General features: G+C 45.0%; 1 protein-coding gene across 1 annotated transcript in view; it reads left to right on the forward strand.

Moving 5' to 3' along the window:
- GNB5 (G protein subunit beta 5) overlaps positions 1–21,221 on the forward strand; it is a 65,799-nt gene that overhangs the window by 33,014 nt on the left and 11,564 nt on the right. The window contains exons 4-8 of the mRNA XM_055279158.2: positions 597–673; positions 6,861–6,993; positions 12,069–12,212; positions 14,357–14,448; positions 19,653–19,701. Of these exons, the coding sequence (XP_055135133.1) occupies positions 597–673; positions 6,861–6,993; positions 12,069–12,212; positions 14,357–14,448; positions 19,653–19,701 (495 nt within the window). The remainder of the gene's footprint in view (positions 1–596; positions 674–6,860; positions 6,994–12,068; positions 12,213–14,356; positions 14,449–19,652; positions 19,702–21,221) is intronic.

Raw genomic sequence — 21,221 nt, forward strand, 5'->3', positions numbered from 1 at the left:
CTGATACTCAGGCAGAGGAACAAAGGGAGTATGACATTAAGAAGGAAGTAAAACATGAAGGTTTTGTTTTGTTTTGCTTTTTCTAGTTGAGCTTTTTAACTTTTCAAATATGTGACATCAAGTTGACTATGAGAGTCCCCTCATAAGTCTTGAGCCCATCTTTACCCTACACCACTTTGAAACTGTAATGTAATTCAGTAGGCATCTGGTGATTTTATTTTCTAAAATTTAAACATTCAGATTTTTGTGGCCAGGCATGGGGGCTCACACCTGTAATCCCAGTACTTTGGGAGGCTGAGGTGAGCAGATCACTTGAGGTCAGGAGTTCGAGACCAGCCTGGCCAACATGGTGAAACCCCATCTCTACTAAAAATACAAAAATTAGCCAGGCGTGGTGGTGCATGCCTGTAATCCCAGCTACTCAGGAGGCTGAGACAGGAGGATCGCTTGAACCCCGGAGGCGGATGTTGGAGTGAGCTGAGATTGTGTGACTGCACTCCAGCCTGGGCAACAGAGTGAGACTCCATCTCAAAAAAAAAAAAAAAAAAAGGTTTTTGTGTAGAAGTGCTAGTTGTTCACTCTGTGCTGTGTTTCAGGAGCATGCGGTCACCATGCCCTGCACGTGGGTGATGGCGTGTGCTTATGCCCCATCGGGATGTGCCATTGCTTGTGGGTAAGTTGGAGCTATAGCAGCTTTTCAGATTTTGTGTTAACCATGAAATACTGTTCTCTTGGCAAAAACAAGCAAACAAACAAGAACTCATAGTTTTTGTTGTTTACTTGTTAAGCAGTATGCTAAATCCTTTGAACTTGGTCAAAGAAGAAACCATAAGCCGGCACAGTGGTGCCTGCTTGTAATCCCAGCCACCTGGGAGGCTGAGGGGGGAGGATCACTTGAGCAGGAGTTCAAGTCCACCCTGGCAACATAGCAAGACCCCATCTCTTTAAAAAAAAAAAAAAAGAACCATAAATCTCTCTTTCATAATTATTTTCATTACAAACTGACAGTAGTTACATTTCACACCTATCTCCTGCTCTCTTAAATGCTTTTGGCAGAACCATAAACATTGCAAACATTTTGGAAAGCAACTTGGTAATGTCTGTCAGAAGCCTTGAAAAGCTGAAAGCCTTTGATCTGGTGACTCCACATCCGGGAACAAGTTTGAAAGGAATGATCCAAAACATAGAAAAGCCATATGGACAATGACATTAATTGTAGTATTTTTAAAAATAAAGCAAAAAACACCAGGTGTGGTGGCTCTTGCCTGTAATCCTAGCACTTTGGGAGACAGGGGCAGGAGGATCCCTTGAACCCAGGAGTTCCAGACCAGCCTGGGCAATGTGGTAATAATACATTGTCTCTACAAAAAAAAAAAAAAAAAAATTTCTAATTAGCTGGGTGTGGTGGTATGCACCTGTAGACCCAGCTGTTCTGGAGGCTGTGGTGGGAGAACTGCATGAGCCTAGGAGGTTAAGGCTGCAGTAAGCTGTGATCATGCCACTGCACTCCAGCCTGGGTGACAGATTGAGACCCTGTCTCAAAAATAAAATAAAAAAAAAAAGGAAAGAAAAAAGGAACCAACGTACCCATCCAAGAAAACTTAAATGAATTGTGGTACACGAATTGAATGGAATATCATACAGCCATTAAAAAGGAAAATTCCCAATTACACTATGTGAAAAGGCCATCAAGTTTACTAGGAAGAGTGTGACTTATTCCCTCTTCTCCTGGAGCTCAGTTTAACAGGGTTGGCAATGAGAACTGAAACCAACATAATTCCTGGTCCCTGTGTTGAACAATTCTGAGACCATTCAAAATATTTCTGCCACAGTATCTCAGCCATGTTTTTAAAAAGAGGCATATTAGGCCGGGCATGGTGGCTCATGCCTATAATCCCAGCACTTTGGGAGGCTGAGGCAGATGGATCATGAGGTCAGGAGATCAAGACCATCCTGGCTAACACAGTGAAATGAAACTCCGTCTCTACTAAAAATACAAAAAAATTAGCCGGGCGTGGTGGTGGGCGCCTGTAGTCCCAGCTACTCGGGAGGCTGAGGCAGGAGAATGGCGTGAGCCCAGGAGGCAGAGCTTGCAGTGAGCCGAGATTGCGCCACTGCACTCCAACCTGGGTGACAGAGCGAGACTCCATCTCAAAAAAAAAAAAAAAAAAAAGGCATATTATAAAGGCTGGGAGGAACTATACCAAATAAAATATTAGTTCTTTCTGGATGATGGGACTATGGGAATTTTTAATCAGGAAGAAAATTTTATTTTAAAGAGGAAAAGCCTGAGTCCCCAAGCAAACGCTTTGGAGCCCTCTCCAGCCAGTCACACCAACCATCTTCTCCAGTGTCCCCTCCCTTCGGGTGGCTGCTTTGGGGACATAGTCTCACTCTCCTTCCGGTGGCCAAGACCACTTGTCCCTTTGGAGCCCATGTTCACATACATGTATTTCACTTTTTTTTATTTTTTGAGATGGAGTCTGGCTCTGTCACCTAGGCTAGAGTGCAGTGGCATGATCTCAGCTCTCTGCAACCTCCGCCCCCTGGGTTCAAGCAATTCTTCTGCCTCAGCCTCCCAAGTAGCTGGGACTACAGGCATGCCCCACCACGTCCGGCTAATTTTTGTATTTTTTTTTTTTTGGTAGAGATGGGGTTTTACCATGTTGGCCAGGGTGGTCTCCAACTCCTGACCTCAAGTGATCTGCCTGCCTCGGCCTCCCAAAGTGTTGGGATTGCAGGTGTGAGCCACTGTACCCGGCCCATATTTTTTAATTTTTAAAATAGCTCAAAAGTGGATTGTGTCTCTACTTTACAGATGGATGCCAGTATTTATATAAAATTTATTACCATCTACTTCCTAAAAGGATAAGAGGTGCTATAATAAAAGATACATATATGTAAACATATATATATATATATATATATATATATATATATATATATATATTTGTACTACATGTGTAACACATCTATTAGAGAAAGCAAGCAAGAGAGAAATAGGCCACAATTATAAGGTTGGTGCAAAGGAGTTTAGCCAACTACAGTTAGAAGGCACAGTTCCAAGACTGCCCCTTACTTCAGATACTGGCTGCAAATTTGAGGGTCCCCACAACCCCAGGAATTCACTAAAACAACTCGCCAAACTCATGAAAGTGCCGTACTTACTACCACAGTTTTATTACAGTGGAAAGGTACAAATTAGAACCAGCCAAAGGAAGAGACCCCTGGGGCAGAAGCCAGGAGGCATCCAGACATGGAGCTGCCAGTCATCGTCTCCCTGGTGTGGTCACTGACGGCGTTGTTTCCTCTTGGCCACGGTGTATGGTAATACATGCAGAGTATTGCCGGCTGGGGAAGCTCCTCTGAGCCTTAAGTGTCCAGAGGTTTTACTGGGGGCTTGACCACACACTGCCTGTGTGGTTTACCTTTAGTCTCCAGTCTCTCTAGAAGTTCGGGCAGATACCTTTAAGTCTCAAGTTCCTCTGGAGATCAAACCTGATATGATGCATCCAAAAGCACCCATCATAAATCACATTATTAAACTGGTGACCAGAGCCCCCAAGCAAACCAAGCCACTCTTACCAGGCAGGACATTCCAGGGGCCCAGAGATCACTTCAAGTAGCTGAGGGCAAAAGCCAGTCCTCTCCTGCAGTGTCAGTTCTTCACTACTCAGCAGGAATCGTAAGTTCTCCACATTTTTTTAAATCCTAGGGTAATATGTTTCTAATTGGACATGAATTTTAGCAGATGCATAGAGCTGGATGTGTTACATAATCCATCAATGTCCAATATTGAAATATTAGATATGCAGTTCTAAATTACAGAAAGAATATATTGGGTAGGCCCTTCTGCAACATATAGTGAATATGATAACAGTGAACAATGTCTTCAACAGTAGTTTAGGAAATGATGCTGTGGCTGTTTCTTAATTTTACCCTCACTAAATGGAATGCAGCAGAAGAATTCGCATGGGGGTAGCGGGACGGAAGGAAGAGAGCAGCCTTACCAGGCCCAGATAGCTTTCTGGTGACTTAGCTTGGTGTAGAAACAAAGTTCAGAGTGGAGGGATGGCTGGCGCCCTGATCTTTGTCATCTCTGTTTCCCCACCCTGGCATGTGGGAGGTGCTAGCACCTTTCCTGGCTGCCTCACTGGCTGTTACGAGGGCCAAACAGAGGAAGTTCAAGGTATGAACATTTGTGAAGGCATTTTTCAAAATATGGCGGTCTAGTGGATGAGAGAGCGTCAAAGACGAAACTAATACTGACTCCTTATCGCAGGTAAAAGTACCATCTCCCCTTCCCAGACCTTTCCCAAAAGTGCTAAGAGCAGCTGTGATTCATTTGAGGTTCTAGTGGTAAGTCTGACATAATGTTTCCCAACCATGACTGTGTGACATCTCTGTGACTCTGTTATCTGTAATAGAACCACACCGATGCCACATTCTCTAAATGTCATTGTAGGTAATAATGGGGATATTTTTTATCTCAATTTACCTGGCTCCTGGGTCTCTCTCTCAGTTGTTTCCAAACTTGAAAGCTAAAACCCAAATGGTATTGCCACAATCCCCTTTCCCCAAAAAATGTGTCAATTAATTATATATACAAGTATTTCTTATTTAAGAGCCGTATCCCCAAGAAGCTTTCATTCAGGTATTGTACACTTACTACGAGCTCCTGTGTGCAAGGCACTGGGCCAGGTGTCATGCTGGAATTCAAAGATGAATACGTAACCAAGATCACAACATTAGTTAGGTACTAAAGCAGAGATTCGACACTGGATGCATCACCCTGCAAAACCTTCCTGCTTCTCATAGCAATGCGAATAACCCTAAGTAATAAGTATCTCAACAGAGAAATTACTCAGGATGGGGAGGACATATCCCAGCTCAGGGGTCAGGGAGGATCATAGTCCACAGCATGCTGGTCCCTTACCATAGCCTAAGTGCAAATCATTCTCCGCACATTCTTTTTCTTTTTTTTTTCTCTTTTTTTTAGACAAAGAGTCTCACTCTGTCGCCCAGGTTGGAGTGCGGTGGTGTGGTCTCAACTCACTGCAACCTCCACCTCCCAGGTTCAAGCAGTTCTCCTGCCTCAGCCTCCCGAGTAGCTGGGATTACAGGCACCTGCCACCTTGCCCAGCTAATTTTTGTATTTTTAGTAGAAACGGGGTTTCTCCATGTTGGCCAGGCTGGTCTTGAACTCCTGACCTCAGGTGATCTGCCTGCCTCGGCCTCCCAAAGTGCTAGGATTACAGATGTGAGCCACCGTGCCCAGCCTCCTCCGCACATTCTATAAACAAGTTTGCCAAAGCTAATTACTGATAAGAAACTACCCAAGAATACACCTGTGTACCTTCCAAGCAGCTGGAAAAGCAGAAGGGACCCTTGGCTTTCCCAGTGCCTCAGAAAAAAGTGACCCCGTTTTAAATATTGTTCCCTACAAAAAGAAAGCAGGGCACTTTAGGGTAAGGCTGAGGTTAGGTCTTTGGGAGGAAAAGAATAAAGTGAGGCTAGGATATTTTCTTGTTCTAGAAAGTAAAGGAACGTTCAAGGACCAATAGGGGTCATATATATATATTAAAAAGAAAACAGCTGGTTTGAAGAGGCCCCAAATTTGGGGTAATTTGAGCACCAAATGTAGTAGTGATAATAATGGATCATGATACAATTAAGAAAAAAACAAATTTATCGGTGTACAGTGATACTGGGAAGGAGGATTCTTCGTTACAGAAAAACAACAGCTAATAAATATGGAAGACATTATCAAAATAAATCACTCTTTTGCACCCCTAAAGTAATATTTGATTCAAGCAAGGGTAATCATGTAAAGCCTTTGTATGAAAGGTGGTTGGCGAAAAGGATATCTTAATGGTCTCAAAATATCACACCACAGATTATTACTGATTACAGACAAATTACCTTTACCCTGGAGATATCCAGTGGTCCACCTTAACCAAGTAATCAAAGTTGGCTTTACCAATCTTGGAAGAGACATTGCAAGCCTTCTGACATGAAGCAATAAGAAAGAAGTACACAGTAGCACCTTGATATTCTTATTGCCAAAATGTTCTACAGTACTTGAATCTAACCATTAAGAAACCATCTGACAAATCCATCATATGCGACATTCTATAAACAGCCAATCTAAGATTCCCTGTCATGAACAACAAACAGTAGGTAGTGTCTGTTCTAGATTAAAAGATCTTAAAAAGACATAACAACTGAATGCAACATGTGAGCCTTGGTTGGTCCCTGGATCCTGGTGACAATTAGGGAGGATTGAACATGGCTGGCTTATTAAATGGTGTTATGGAGGTTTTGTTGATTTTCTCAAATGTGCTAAGGATGTGGTAGATAGACAGGAGAATGTTCTTATTTTTAGGAGATGTAAATTTGCAAGTGGAAGTGTTCAGAAGGAAAATGTCATATCTGCAGTTTGCAGTCAAATGGTTCAGAATTTGCTCCTATAGATATGACAAAATGTTAAGTCTGTGAATCTAAGGGAAGGGATCTGGGTGTTCAGTATACTATTTTTTTTTTTTTCAGTTTTACAGTAGGTTTGAAAATCTTCAAACTGGCCAGGCACAGTGGCTTACACCTGTAATCCTAGCACTTTGGGAGGCCAAGGGAGGATTGCTTGAGGCCAAGAGTTCAAGACCAACCTGGCCAACAGAGCAAGACCCTGTCTCTATTTAAAAAAAAAAAAAAAGAAAATCTTCAAAGTAAAAGTTGGAGGAAAGGGTACAATATTTGAGACTGCTAAAGAGAATATGTTGAAAAGTTCATGTGATTGGAAAAGTAGACACATATTCTGTTACTCTGCATTAATCTCTGGTACTTCTTTCTTCCCGTCCTAGTGGTTTGGATAATAAGTGTTCTGTGTACCCCTTGACGTTTGACAAAAATGAAAACATGGCTGCCAAAAAGAAGTCTGTTGCTATGCACACCAACTACCTGTCGGCCTGCAGCTTCACCAACTCTGACATGCAGGTAAATAGGCGGCCCCCAGTGTCAGGTTGGCCTGCCAAGGAGCACTGAAGAGGAGCTGAGAGGAGAGGAAGCTTTCGGCGTCTCTCTGAACAAGATGGGTGTGCTCCAGTAGTTTGCTCTAAGAGGAAGCTCCTATTGTTTCTCAGTAGTTATTATTATTTTTAATAACATGAGAAGGTTGGGGCTAGTGATTGTTGATAGAGTTGAGAAAAAACTGCATGGCATATTGAAAATCCTCCTCTGATTGACTTGGCAAGGGAGGGAGTGGAGCAGGGAACCCCCTGGGGTGGAGGCAGTTACTGTGCCCTGGTCTGCGTGCTAACATGTGTAAAGCTTCACTGAGCTGTCGGGCTTCAGAGCTGTGCGCTGCATGCGTCTCACTTTACAGTCCTGTTTTAACCAATACAAAAAGAAAACGCTTCATCATATTAAATCTTTGCTCTACTTTAAATACACTACAGTGAAAACAACACAACCTTTATCACTTTGACTAAGTTTTCTTTAGCAAGTGGTGAAAGCACCGCATCGTTTATTTATTCACACTTATTCAGCAAACCTTCTCAGTACCTACTACCCATATTGCCAGATACCACGTGGCTCTTGGGGCCAAAAGCTCAGTCTTGGCCCTCAGGGACCTTCATGAAAACAGATAATGGTTGGACAGTGGGGGAACTGGGGAGCTCCGAGCAGGAGGGGTTGGTCACAGACTTGCTGCTGCCAGTGAAGAGGGACTGCTGCCACTCCAGGCGGCCACAGAGTGGGAGGGAGCACAGTGGGAGGCAGGCAGCTGAGAGGTGGGTGGGGCCAGATCCCAGGGCTCCCTGAATGCCTGCCTGGGCTGGACCCTGTAGGTGACAGGAGCCCTTGCAGGGGTGAGTCAGATTTTGGTTTGTTTGAAAGAGAAGAGTGTCTGAGTTAGATTAAAGCCCTCCATAGTTTACTCTGGCTTCAGTGAATTGATGTCAGGAGGGATGGGGAGGTTAGAGGCAGGGAGGTCAGGTGGCTAGGTAATTGTTCAATTGCTAACTGGAGGGATGTTGGGACTTGCAGTATCGCCATTGTGCACCTGTTGTTTACACCTATTATTGAGCCTAACCAGGAATCTTGCAGACTTGTTCAGCAGGGGGCACTGTGGCCACTGGGTGGTGCAGTGGCCAAAACCAGATGTCTTTGGGCCTGAGGCAAACCAAAGTAACAGAGGTCATTTAGGCTGGATGAAGGCAGGCTCAGGGGCTACCACGACCATGAGGCATCTGAAGCCCCTCTGTGGAGACCCATGAGCCTCGCTCTGTGTTGCCACAGGGCAGGGTTGGGGATGAAAGGGGGCACCAGTAGGTTAGAAAGTGCTTTCTTTTCCAACAAGCAGCTTAGCCGGAGATAAAGGGAAGTCCCAGCTGGCTACCTCGGGACTCACTGAGGGCTCACTGAAGCCTCCACCACCCAGGCTCAAGTGATTCTCCTGCCTTAGCCTCCCAAGTAGCTGGTAGGCCTGTAGTGGGTCTGCAAGCACATGCCACCATGACTGGCTAATTTTCGTATTTTTTGTAGAGATGGGGTCTCGCTGTGTTGCCCAGGTGGTCTTGAACTCCAGAGCTCAAGCGATCCACTCGCCTTGGCCTCCCAAAGTGCTGGGATTATAGGCGTGAGCCACCTCACTCAGCCTATTTTATTATTATTAACACAAAGCTTCATGGGTGATTCTGATGCACAGCCTAGTTTGGGTACTACTGAACTCATGAACCTCCAGCTTTCTTCAATCCCTGGGATCTAGGATGATAAAAGAGAAACTCAAGCAGCTGCTATGAGACTATGGTATTAAACCTACAAATTCTCTGCATTCCAGAACGAATGAGTGACAATGAGTTAGGGGTTCTGTTTAATGCATTTATATGAATAAATGGTCTTTAAAATTTATTTTTGCTTATAATGAAGATCACAAACATAAAATTGGAAAGTATTAGAAATCTACTTTTAACTTTTAAAAACTATTCATTTATTTGATCAAACAGTATGGTATGAAAATTTCCTAAATTAAAGAGCAAGACTGGGGTAGTTGCTTAAAGAAAATTGTTCGGACCTGGTGTCTCAAAATAAACTGTAAGTTACTGCAAGTGTTAGGAAAGCAGTGAGTTGGAACAACCACTAGTGGGTGTGCGCCAGGAGATATTGAGGGAATTCGAGCATCTAACAAAGTATTAGTACCCAAATTCAGCCTCGGTTCAGGTGTTGTGTGTCCATAAGCTACTTTGCCAGCTTAAGTCATCTTGTTGGATGTAAGCAGACCTCCTGAGGGAAGTCAAGGCTGGAGGGAGTCCTGTGGACAGCCAGTGGGTGCAACACCAGGGCGGGAGCAGATTCCCCTCCTTGTAATTTGTTCCTTCCCTGCAGAAAAAGAAAAAAAAAAAATGAGATTTTTTTTTTTTGAGACCGAGTCTCACTCTGTTGCCCAGGCTGGAGTGCAGTGGCATGATGTCAGCTCACTGCAACCTCTGCCTCCCAGGTTCAAGCGATTCTAGTGCCTCAGCCTTCCAGGTAGCTGGGGCAACAGGCGTGAGCCACCACAACTGGCTAATTTTTGTATTTTTAGTAGAGATGGAGTTTTACCATGTTGGCCAGGCTGGTCTTGAACTCCTGACCTTGGGTGATCCGCCCACCTCGGCCTCCCAAAGTGCTGGGAAAAAAATGAGATTCTTTATGTGCAAGGCCTAACATAGAGAGGGGAAGAAAAAGGGAAAGAGGGCAAAGGGTGAGGAGGTGAGATCCCATCAGCAGCTGGAAATTGAAGGTGTGGTGTGGTCAGTGGTTGCATTGCGTGCTAGCGGCACATAAGGCCTGATTCCTCTTTTCTTTCCTCAGCCATCAGTAATCACCTGCAAAGGGCTCTCTTGCGGACACTTATGCTGCAAGAGCCACTTCCTCCACTGTCTTATCACCTCACCCAGGCCCTGTGGAGCAGCCAGAAGGCGGGGAGAGCTTCTCCCTTGCAGGTCCCCTCCATTGCTGTCAGTACCCAGCTGGCTCCAGGGCTCTGTGATGCTGCCAGCTGGGCCTGTGAGGGCCCCGACCCTGAGTCCTCACTGCCTTTTTCCCAACCCCAGGAAGGTGTGCTCAGTCAGAGCCCAGGCCTCATACACACTGGCAGTGACAAAAAGTAAAACTCCAGCCCCGCCCCCATGTCTTTCCCCGGGCACCCCCATGTGCCTTTACTCTATGGCTGACCTTCGTACTTGTAAGCTATCCAGAGGCTCTTTGGGCCTCTGCCAGAGTTTCCTAAAACATATATTTGCTCTTCTCATTCTCTTGCCCAGAAGCTTCCGGAGTGCCCTCTTGGCTTCAGACTGAGTCCCCACCTGTGAATGGGCTCACCTTTCATTTAGTGCAGACATAGGCCCCCCTGGGGTTTGTCTCTCCCCTTCCCTTCCTTCACCTGGCCAGCTGTCACTCTTCCTTGAAGACCAACTCAGATATCACCACACTGGGTTTGGGACCCTCCTGTGTGCACACCTAGATCCCAGCACTTCTCATGCTGTTGTCATTGATCCTTGTCCACTGGTGATGTCAACTCCCCAAGCAAACATGAGAAATACTTGTAACCAAGCAAAGCTAAGGTTATCTGACCTGCCACAGTAAGGGAGAACCTCCACTTGGCAGAATCTTAGTAGGGTCTGAAAATGCAGGAATTAGGGAAGGGTACTTAGAGGATTTCAGGGTCCAGTCTTGGTGATTTTTTTTTTTTTTTCTTTTTTGAGACGGAGTCTCGCTCTGTCACCCAGGCTGGAGTGCACTGGCGCGATCTCGGCTCACTGCAAGCTCCGCCTCCCGGGTTCACGCCATTCTCCTGCCTCAGCCTCCTGAGTAGCTGGGACTACAGGCGCCCGCCACGGCGCCCGGCTAATTTTTTTGTATTTTTAGTAGAGACAGGGTTTCACCGTGGTCTCGATCTCCTGACCTCGTGATCCGCCCGCCTCGGCCTCCCAAAGTGCTGGGATTACAAGCGTGAGCCACCGCGCCCGGCCCAGTCTTGGTGATTTTAAGGTGGGTCTTGCAAGACCATTTTAGCTTTGGATTGGTGAGCCCAGCAAAGGAACAGTCTTGAAGTGAGTCTGGATGAGCAAACTGTTAATCTTGGTAAGTTGTCTAATCGATTCACAGTCTTTTCTCCCAGGAGCAGGTATTTTCTGCAGCAAGCAGTTAAGTTATTTTCACTTGGTCTCAGTATGGTTTAACATAGTAACAGGAAAGTTGGCCTGGTCCCAGAATTGTTTAACACAGGGATGGGGAATTATGTTGGTTTCATTCTTACTGGCAATCCTATTAAACTGAGCTCTGGGAGAACAGAAACTGAGACACAATCTTTCTGCAAAGCTTCATGCATTAGCAGAGTGCCTGGCAGACACTGTCAGCACACAGCAAATGTTTCTTGAACCTATGTATGCATGAATATCCTCTGGCACCCGTCAGTGGTCCTGGGAAGCCTCTGGGCAGCACTGTGCTCGGGAAAAGCAGCAACAGAGAATGTCCAACAAGATGCTGCCTAGACCCCTGCTGCTCCCATTGTGCCCCTTGACCAGCCTCAGCATTCCCTGGGAGCCTGTGAGAAGTGTAGACGCTCAGGCCCCACCCCAGACTCTGTATTAGCAAGCAGCCCAGTGATGTGTGTGCATGAATATCCAAGAAGCACTTTAAGTGTCTGGCCTGCACAGCAGTGGGAGGCATCGAAGGTTTCAAACATTCAGCAGAGACTCACGGAACATTTCCTACGAGCCAAGCATGTGTAGAGCCCTGTAGGTATCACCATGAGGCCACCAGGATTTCAGCTCTGCTGGGAGGCAGGCACATAAACACAACTCAAGGACTGTGAGGGTGCAGGAAATGCACTCTTTCTTTCTTTATATAGGAGAGAGATTTCTGTGCATGAACCCAGATACAACAGGTGTGTCCGTGTGTGTGTGTGTGTGTGTGTGTGTGTGTGTGTAGAGTCTGCTTTTCCCTGCGGAACGTTAAGCCTCTGATTGACTGCCCCCAGCATGAGCAATAACCACAACCACCCACTTCCTGTCCTTTTCTGCGGGCAGATCTTGACAGCGAGCGGCGATGGCACGTGTGCCCTGTGGGACGTGGAGAGCGGGCAGCTGCTGCAGAGCTTCCACGGACATGGGGCTGACGTCCTCTGCTTGGACCTGGCCCCCTCAGAAACTGGAAACACCTTCGTGTCTGGGGTAAAGACCCAGTGGAAATTCCCTAGGACTCCTGTGTCCACTAAGGAGGCTTATGGTGGCAGTTCTTGTCCATTCATGGGATTAGCCTAGGCACTTCCCTAGAAGGGGCTGCAGGAATTGTCCTCAACTCCCCACTAAACCCCCAGCTCCTGCAGTGACCCCACTGGCTCCAGGCCCCTCTCGGGGGCTTGGTGGGCAGCTACAGGGCTGAGCTGTGAGGGCCTCCTCCTGTTCTGCCACTGATGTTAGCAGTCTATAGAGTAATCTGGAATGTTCTCCTGTATGAGTGCTGCAACTCAAGGTGCATATCTGCCACATTTTAAAATGTCATTCCTCAAGTAAATAGCAGAGAGTTAGCATCTGAGAGCATCAGAGATGCACACAAGGGCATGGCAAGTCAGATGGCTACCGAGCTGAGGCAATGCTGTGATGCCACCAGGGCTTTGAGGCCTGTGGGGCACTCTCCCACCCCACCCTTGCCAGCCACCATCCTCCCTCCTATCGCAGGGTGCAAGAAACAGAGGCTTTGAAAGCTCGGATTTGGCAGACAGGGCCACAGAGACTCAGAGAAGCACTAGACTAGGAGTCAGGGTGCCTGGGTCAGGGCTTTGCTACCTGACTGTAAGTTGCATCCGCTATAAGTTGGGCATAGTGCACAGTGGTATTTGCACTTCCCCTCCCCAGGATGGTACAAGCAGTAGATGGAAGAGTTTGCAGTGTGTATGCAAATGGGAGGGTCAAGTCTCTCTGTGGCCAGCCTGAGAATAAGGACAGAGAGCTGGGCCAGCTGACCTTACCATGGGTCCTGTCTCACCTCCGTCAGGAGGCAGTGGTGAGGCAGGACAGTGACGCACACACTGTCAGGTGACTTCTGCAGCTGGGACACATAAGGGACCTTTGCTCCAGGCTGCCCACACATCGATCCTGGGAGCCAGGCCAGGGCTGTATGAGCTGTAGTTAGCAGGGACCCTGATTTTCTTCCTGGGTATTTGGCCATATGTAGATGTTTCACCCCTGTGCCTTGGTATCACTGTATTTATCTCCTCAACTCTACTGTGTTTTTAAAAAATTACTGCTATTACTGTAGATCATATTGTCTCTTTTCAGAGCACTAAACTGCATCCAATTGAGTGTCCTCTAAAGATGTGAAGGCCTTTCTGGTTTCTTTGCCCACATTTTCAGTAAAGACACTCGGGGTGCTGAACTCCCACAGGGGGCCTTCCTCAGATGTGTGATGGCGCTTCATTACACACCTCCCTCTGCTCCAAGTTGAAACCAACAACTTAGACACCAGTTTTAAGCTGTTACTTTTTAGCTGTTTGATCATATAAGCTATTTGACTATTGAGAGTCCACATTCTACTACTTGAGCTTGATAACATGACCGCTCTGCAGGAACTTATCAAACTGCTCCCAGAGCCTTGATAGGATAATGGGAAAACCCTCATGTCTGTGACCCTCTGGGTCATGTTAGCAACCTGAAGAGAGCACTGACTTTACAGGTGTTGAGGCAGACGCCCAGGGAGGTGACTTGCCTAAGCCACCCTGCGCGTCGATGGCAGCACCCTTATGGGCCCCTGGTTTGCAGATTCCCAGCCCAGCATGCTGCTAAGGGTGCAGATGGCCTGGGGCACCTGGCTCTCCAGCTTTGCCGAGGGCTGCCCCATACACCAAAACAAAGCTAGGACTCTCGGCTGCTCCATTTGGGGCACTGCCAACCCATTTATTAATGTCACAACTAGAGAGGTCCCACCACGCACCACTGCCTGCCTGCCTTGCCCTCTGGGCTTAGGGAGGCAAGTATAAAGAGAAGAGATAAAAGAAGGAAAAACGAAGGGAAGGGAGATATCCGGGGGAGAGTAAAAAGGGTTTGCCTCCACTCAGAAATGTGCAAAAGAAGAAAACAAGCTAAAAGAGGGAGCTGAGTGCCTTCCCTCCTGCTTCCCATCCCAAGACCTAGTTCTAGGCTTGTAAGGGCTTTCTGGCTGAGGAAAGTGCCCTCAGGTAAAGCTAGTCTCAGAAAATTGTGTTGTCAACCATTTGCTAATGGGAAATAAATGGTCTGTGTTATATAACTGGGACTCGTGCCTTGTCTATAGACATTCCTTGAAGTGGCCGTAACTCTGGGTAATTTTGCATTTGTAGGGATGTGACAAGAAAGCCATGGTGTGGGACATGCGCTCCGGCCAGTGCGTGCAGGCCTTTGAAACACATGAATCTGACATCAACAGTGTCCGGTCAGTGAGTAGAATGTTCATGCCACCTCTCTGTTCTGCCGGCATTGTCTGGCTTGGGTAATCCTTAGCCCAGGAACTGCTTCCAGACTCAGTTTACTTGGCTGAGAGAGGCCTCCCCAGGAAGAAAGGCTGATTGTGGTAGAACTGAACAGTGCTCAGAACTCATGGAGAATTATAATGTAATTGCATTAGGAGCAATTAATATCCTCCCTAGATTGAATCAGCATTTTTCATCCATTCATTCAATAAATATTTATTAAGTATTTATATGCTAGATATTATTCTAGGAACTGGGAATATACTAGTGAACATGATGGACAAGGTCTTTATTCTCTTACAGGAGACAAACTAGACCAAACACAAATATACAATGTCAGATACTGATAACTACTATGATAAAAGTAAAACAGGGAGATGGGATGGGTCATTTCTTAGAGGTCAAAGACAGCCTCACTGAGAAGGTGACATTTACATTGAGGCCAGGTTGATGAAAGAGCCAGGCACGCAAAGAGCTGGGGGAAGAGCACAGAGATGAGAGGTTAAGGGACCTAACAAAAGGCCAGGTGGTCACTGGAGAGTTTTGAGTTGGGAGGGGTAGGGGTGGCTAACCTGATCATGTTTTGCCTTTAAAAGATCCCTCTGTTGGGAAGCTGAGGCGGGCAGATTGCTTGAGCCCAGGAGTTCGAGACCAGGCTAGGCAACATGGCGCAACCCTGTCTCTACCAAAAAATACAAAAAATACAAAAAATTAGCCAGGCATGGTGACGTGCAGAGGAGGCTGAGGTGGGAGGATCGATTGAACCCAGGAGATTGAGGCTACAGTGAGCTGAGATGGTGCCATTGCACTCCAGCCCAGGCAACAGAGCAAGACCGTGTCTCAAAAAAAAAAAAAAAAACCCAAACAAACAAAAAAGGTCACTGGCTGTATGGAGAATACATTGTAGGGAACGAGAATGGAAATATGACAACCAGTTAGAGGTGGTTGTGTGAGTTCAAGAAAGAAACGATGGTGATTGGAACTAAGGAAGACATGGTGGAGACAGAGAAATGTCAAGAATTATGAAATGTCTGAGAAGCCCATAGCTCATGGATGCTGTTAGAAGACACGAGACTCCTGGATCAGAGATGAAGGACAGTTTATTACTGACAGCAATGGCCATAGCCAGGCTATCAGCCTGTTTGTGCTGGTACTTGAGCCCCAGTTCCACAGGGAGACATGAAAAGGGCCAAATGACACCGGCAGATGCAAGGGATGCACTATAGAAGAACCCTGAGCTTAGGGAACCCACATCTTTTATCAAGGGCAGCAAGCAGCAGTCCATTTACTAAGACAGGGAAAATTGGAGGGATAGGGGGAGGAGGTGGGCTTTGCACGTGGATTTAGGAGCTCTGTTTGGGGCTAGTTAGGTTTGAGATGCCTATTAAACATTCAAGATGTCAAGTAAGTGGCAGGATCCATGAATTAGATCCCAAGAGAGAGGTCAGGACTTGCCACATATGGAAGATGGTACTGTTGAGACAGTTTATAAAGTATTTTCATTATACTTAGAACTCCCAAGAATCTTCATTATACTTAGTGGGAAAACATGAGAATTATTTCTCTTAAAAACAAGAACAAAAAAGAATACTTACCTACTTTAGAAGTCCTTGCCCTCAAATGTGGGATAAGGAAAAAAGAAAAAAAGACTCTCACTTATTGTAAATATGCAGTGATTACCTAGAAAATCAAAAGAAATCAATCTGAAAATTACTACAGATAGTAATTGAAGTTAGTAAAATGCAAGATGGAAGATAAAGCCACAAAAATAAGCCCCTATGTATTAATAAAGTACAGTCATTCCTTGGTATCTGTGGGAGATTGGTTCCAGGACCTCCCTCAGATACCAGAATCCTACATAAAACGATGTAGTATTTTCTCAGGGTATGCTGAAGTTATAAAAATAAATGAATAATAAAATTAAAATGGTATAGTATTTGCGTATAGCCTATGCACATCCTCCCGTGTACTTTAAATCATCTCTCAATTACTTATAATATCTAATAAGTATAAATGCAATATAAATAGTTATTAGACTGTATTGTTTGGAGAATAATGACAAGAAAAAAGGTTCAGTACAGATGCAACGTTCCTTTTTCTTTTTTAGAATATTTTTAATCTGCAGTTGATTTTATCCGTGAATGTGGAATCCATGGCTATGGAGGGCCAAGGTACAGCTTTAAAATGCACATACTCAGCTGGGCGCTGTGGCTCACGCCTGTAATCCCAGCACTTTGGGAGGCCAAGGTGGGCAGATCACTTGACGTCAGGAGTTCGATACTAGCCTGGCCAACATGGTGAAACCCCGTCTCTACTAAAAATACAAAAATTAGCCAAATGTGGTGGCACATGGCTGTAATACCAGCTACTTGGGAGGCTAAGGCATGAGAATCGCTTGAACCCAGCAGGCAGAGGTTGCAGTGAGCTGAGATCATGCCGCTGCACTCCAGCCTGGGCAGTAGAGCGAGACTCCTTCTCAAAAATAATAATAATAAAATAAAATACACACTCTGTCACCTGAGCTGTTTCATCTCCCGTGAACCCTCTGCCTCTAACCTCCTTTGACCATCAGTTTTCAACTTAGGCTTCCTTCTGTCCAGAAAGCCCCCCTGGTTTCCAGGGCTGAGTTAGGTGCCCTCCTGTGTGAGGGGGACCACACTGCATGGCCAATTTACTCATCGATCTCCTGCACTGAGGAAGTCAGAGAGAGAGAGAGAAAACGTTATGGTGGTAACCAAACTTTTAAAAATATTTATGAATTCTTAATGGCAGAAATAAAAGAAGATGTTGATAAATGGAGACATAAACCCAATTCTTGATTGATAGGGAACACTGTAACTTAAAAATTTAAATGGCCATTTTTCTATATACAGTGAATGCAGTTTGAATTAAGTTATTTTACGGAATGGTGTAAACTGACGCTGAGACTCATTTGACGGATGCTACAGGGACTGATTCAGTGGGCCGTGTTCAGGGTACCTTTTGATTTTCTTCCAGGGCGAACACTGGCTACCATGTCCACCCAAGGCTCAGGTTATACTGAGCATTGTCATTGTTCTCTTAGCATGCCCTTGGTTATACACTGAATTAGTTAGGACATGGGCTTGTATGAGAGAAGCCCAAATAGCAGTGACTTAAACCAGATGGAAGTTTGTTCTCACCTTAAAATCTGAGCTGCTATGATAGCTCATGCTGTCTTCGCAACCCATTTCCTAGGATGGTGCTCAGTCTCCTGCCCCCACTGGCCTACCACCATGCCTTCTTTCCAGCTGGTTGGTGGAAGAGAGTTGCACTTATCACTTCTGCCTGCATCACATTAGCCAGAACATGATCACATGGCCACATCGGGCTATAGGAAGACTAGAAATATAGTTTTCATTCTGCCATGTGCCCAGGAAAAACAAAACAAAACGAACTAGTGTTTCTCAGTGGTGTTCACTATTAGCATTTTGGGAAGGACATTTCTTCATTGTAAGGGAATGTTCCATGTAAGACATTTACCATCCCTATGGCCCAGCCACTGAATTCCAGTAGCACCCTCTGGGTTTAGTGCCATTCAAAAAATCCTGCTTTTATTTAACCACAGCTATAGGAGACAGAGAGAGGGGACACTGGGGGCACAAAAGGTCTCTTCCAGATAATCTATGTATTACCTGGAAGATAATACACTTGGTCCCTGAACTTCCCACCAGCAGAAGGAAATCATAGCCCGTGTGGCCCCAAATGGTATTTGATCTAGAAATCATTTTGACGTTGGAATATGGATGCGTCCGATACTCCGTGAATTCATAATGCTTTCAAAAACATAACGTGCCCACACTGTGGTGGACTGACTGGGGCAGAGCTGAAAATGGTTAACATCTCTCATCCAGCTTTTCTGTTCTCCATCCTGTCTTTCAGGCCAGTGTAAGTTAGTCACACAAAGTCAAGCCTCCCTCTCCTTTGCCAAATGTTTTGACTCTCACCTTCCACTGGTAGGAGGAATAAATAATGTTTTAAAAGGACTCCTCCTCCTGCGGCTTTTGTGGAACTATAGGGTAGGTCAGTGGTATGAGAAAGGAGAAACAGCGCAGGTGCGGTGGTTCACACCTGTAATCCCAGCACTTTGGGAGGCCTAGGAAGGTGGATCACTTGAGGTCAGGAGTTCGAGACCAGCCTGACCAACATGGTGAAACCCCGTCTCTACTAAAAATACAAAAACCAGCCTGACCAACATGGTGAAACCCCGTCTCTACTAAAAATACAAAAACTAGTAGAGTAGCCCCCGTCTCTACTAAAAATACAAAAAAGGCACGCAGGGTGGCAGGTGCCTGTAATCCCAGCTACTTGGGAGGCTGAGGCATGAGAATCGCTTGAACCTGGGAGGTGGAGGTTGTAGTGAGCCGAGTTCACGCCATTGCACTCCAGCCTGGGCAACAGAATGAGACGCAGTCTCAAAAAAAAAAAAAAAAAAAAAAGGAGAAACAATGGAAGGTGTGGGGAACACAGCTGGGTGAGGCAGAGCGGAGGGGTTTAAAGACATTTGCTCTCATTCTGCCTCTGGCTTATAATTTAGGGCCCGTATTTCTCACTAATCATTGAGAAGACAATGACTGTAGCAGTAATAATCATCATTTATTGAATGCGTTTTAATTGGCACCATGCCAGATTCTTTGCAGGGACTGTCTTATGTAATCTTCACAGCAGAAAATATGCATTATTACTCTCACTTTTCAGATGAGGAAACTGAGGCTGGGCAAGAGGAAGTCATTTGCCAAAAGTATCGCAGGTAGTAAATGGTCAGTGCAGACATCCAATGTGGCTTTGTGCGTCTGATTCAGTGTCTGTGCTCATAACCACTTTCTTATCCCTGAGCTCTGGGCCAAGTCTTAGGAATTAGATATGTGATTAAGGGAAACTATATTTACAGGGGGTCTGCTCTGTGTTCTGTGCCTGGTATCAACACATATTATTTCACTCTGCAAGGCCAGTGTCACTGTCCCCCACTAACAGGGAAGAAAACTAGAAATCAGTGGGCCTGACATAGGAGCTTCCTCTTCTGTCTTCTGCTGCAAATATTCCTTGAGTCCCTAGAAGTAGAGATTCTGATTCCAAGGGCCTAGCATGGTTCTGATGGGCACCCAGGGTCGGGAATCACCACCCTAGATAAAGTACTTTCTCTCTGCAGGTACTACCCCAGTGGAGATGCCTTTGCTTCAGGGTCAGATGATGCTACGGTATGTTTCTAAGTTTTTGAGAGCTTTTCCTATTCAATAGAGGGATCTGCTAACTTATTTTAAGAAAATAACTATTTTTCTGGTTACAGAAGTAACAAGTGTTCAATGAAGAAAATTTAGGGGAATATTAAATTACCTTGATCTCCTTACCCAAGAAAAATCATAGTTGAATTAATTCCTTTCTGTCTTTTTTTCTTTTTAACAAACAAAATGCTTTATAATTTGGCATTTTCACTTAACAGAATGTGAACATTTTCCCAGGCTGATAAATATTTCTCTCCATTATATTTTCTTAATGATTGAGTAGTATTCCATGTTATGAACATGACATTCGTCTTCAATTTTTGGACATTTGGCTTTTCTCAAAGTTTTTTTTTTCTGTTAGAAACACTACTATAAGTGTTTTTGTACCTCTCATCATTTCCTTAGCATTCTCAGACATAACTTGCTGAGCCATAAATAGACCCAGTTTTAAGGCTTTTGATACTGATTGCCAAATTATTTTCAAGAGAAAAAAATACTTTCTTGTTGCCCTCAAAATATCAATATCTTATGAAATAATGGTTTTCATTCTAATTTTCTGCTAAAGAAATTACAAAAGAATAGATTGAGAGTTTTGAAATAATGAAAATTTAAAACTTCTGTATAGCAAAGATATATAACAAAATATATATGGAAATATATATGGAAAAATATATATGGAAATATATTGTAACAAAATTATAACAAAATATAATTGTAACAAATATATATGGAAAAATTCTTGCCACATACAGTACAGACCAAGTTGAAATCCTGTAGATATGAATGGAGTTACATAAGCAATAAAATGAACACTCCAATTAAAGAAGAGGGTAAAATGCAGGTCATTTACAAAGCAGTGAATCCACAACGGCAGGTAAACACCTGAAAATATTTTCAAAGTCACCCATAATCAAAGAAATGCATGTTTTAAGTTTTAAGTGATCGGATGCCCATTTTGCCACTTGGATTAGCAAAGAAATGCCCAGAGGTTGGGTTGGTGGGGAGCCTGGATCAACCCTGGGGTCAGGATAGTTGGCACCACCCTCCTCCTAGAGGGCAGATTTGCCATATGAATCAAGAGCTTGAAAACATCTCTACTTGGCTGGGCTTGGTGGCTCATGCCTGTAATCCCAGCACTGTGGGAGGCCAAGGTGGGTGGATCACCTGAGGTCAGGAGTTCAAGACCAGCCTGGCCAATGTGGTGAAACCCCATCTCTACTAAAAATACAAAAATTAGCTGGGCGTAGTGGTGGGCACCTGTAATCCCAGCTACTCAGGAGGCTGAGGCAGGAGAATCGTTTGAACCCTGGGGAGGCAGAGGTTGCAGTGAGCCGAGATCGCGCCATTGCACTCCAGCCTGGGTGACAAGAGCAAAATTCCGTTTCAAAATAAAATATAAAATAAAACATCTCTACTTCTGATCTGGTCATGCTATTTCCTGATAACTCTTCTAAGGATTCTATTTCTTAACCTAGTCTAAGGAAACCAGAAATACA

Source organism: Symphalangus syndactylus, chromosome 5, assembly GCF_028878055.3.
Source record: "Symphalangus syndactylus isolate Jambi chromosome 5, NHGRI_mSymSyn1-v2.1_pri, whole genome shotgun sequence".
In the NCBI taxonomy this organism is placed as follows: Eukaryota; Metazoa; Chordata; class Mammalia; order Primates; family Hylobatidae; genus Symphalangus; species Symphalangus syndactylus.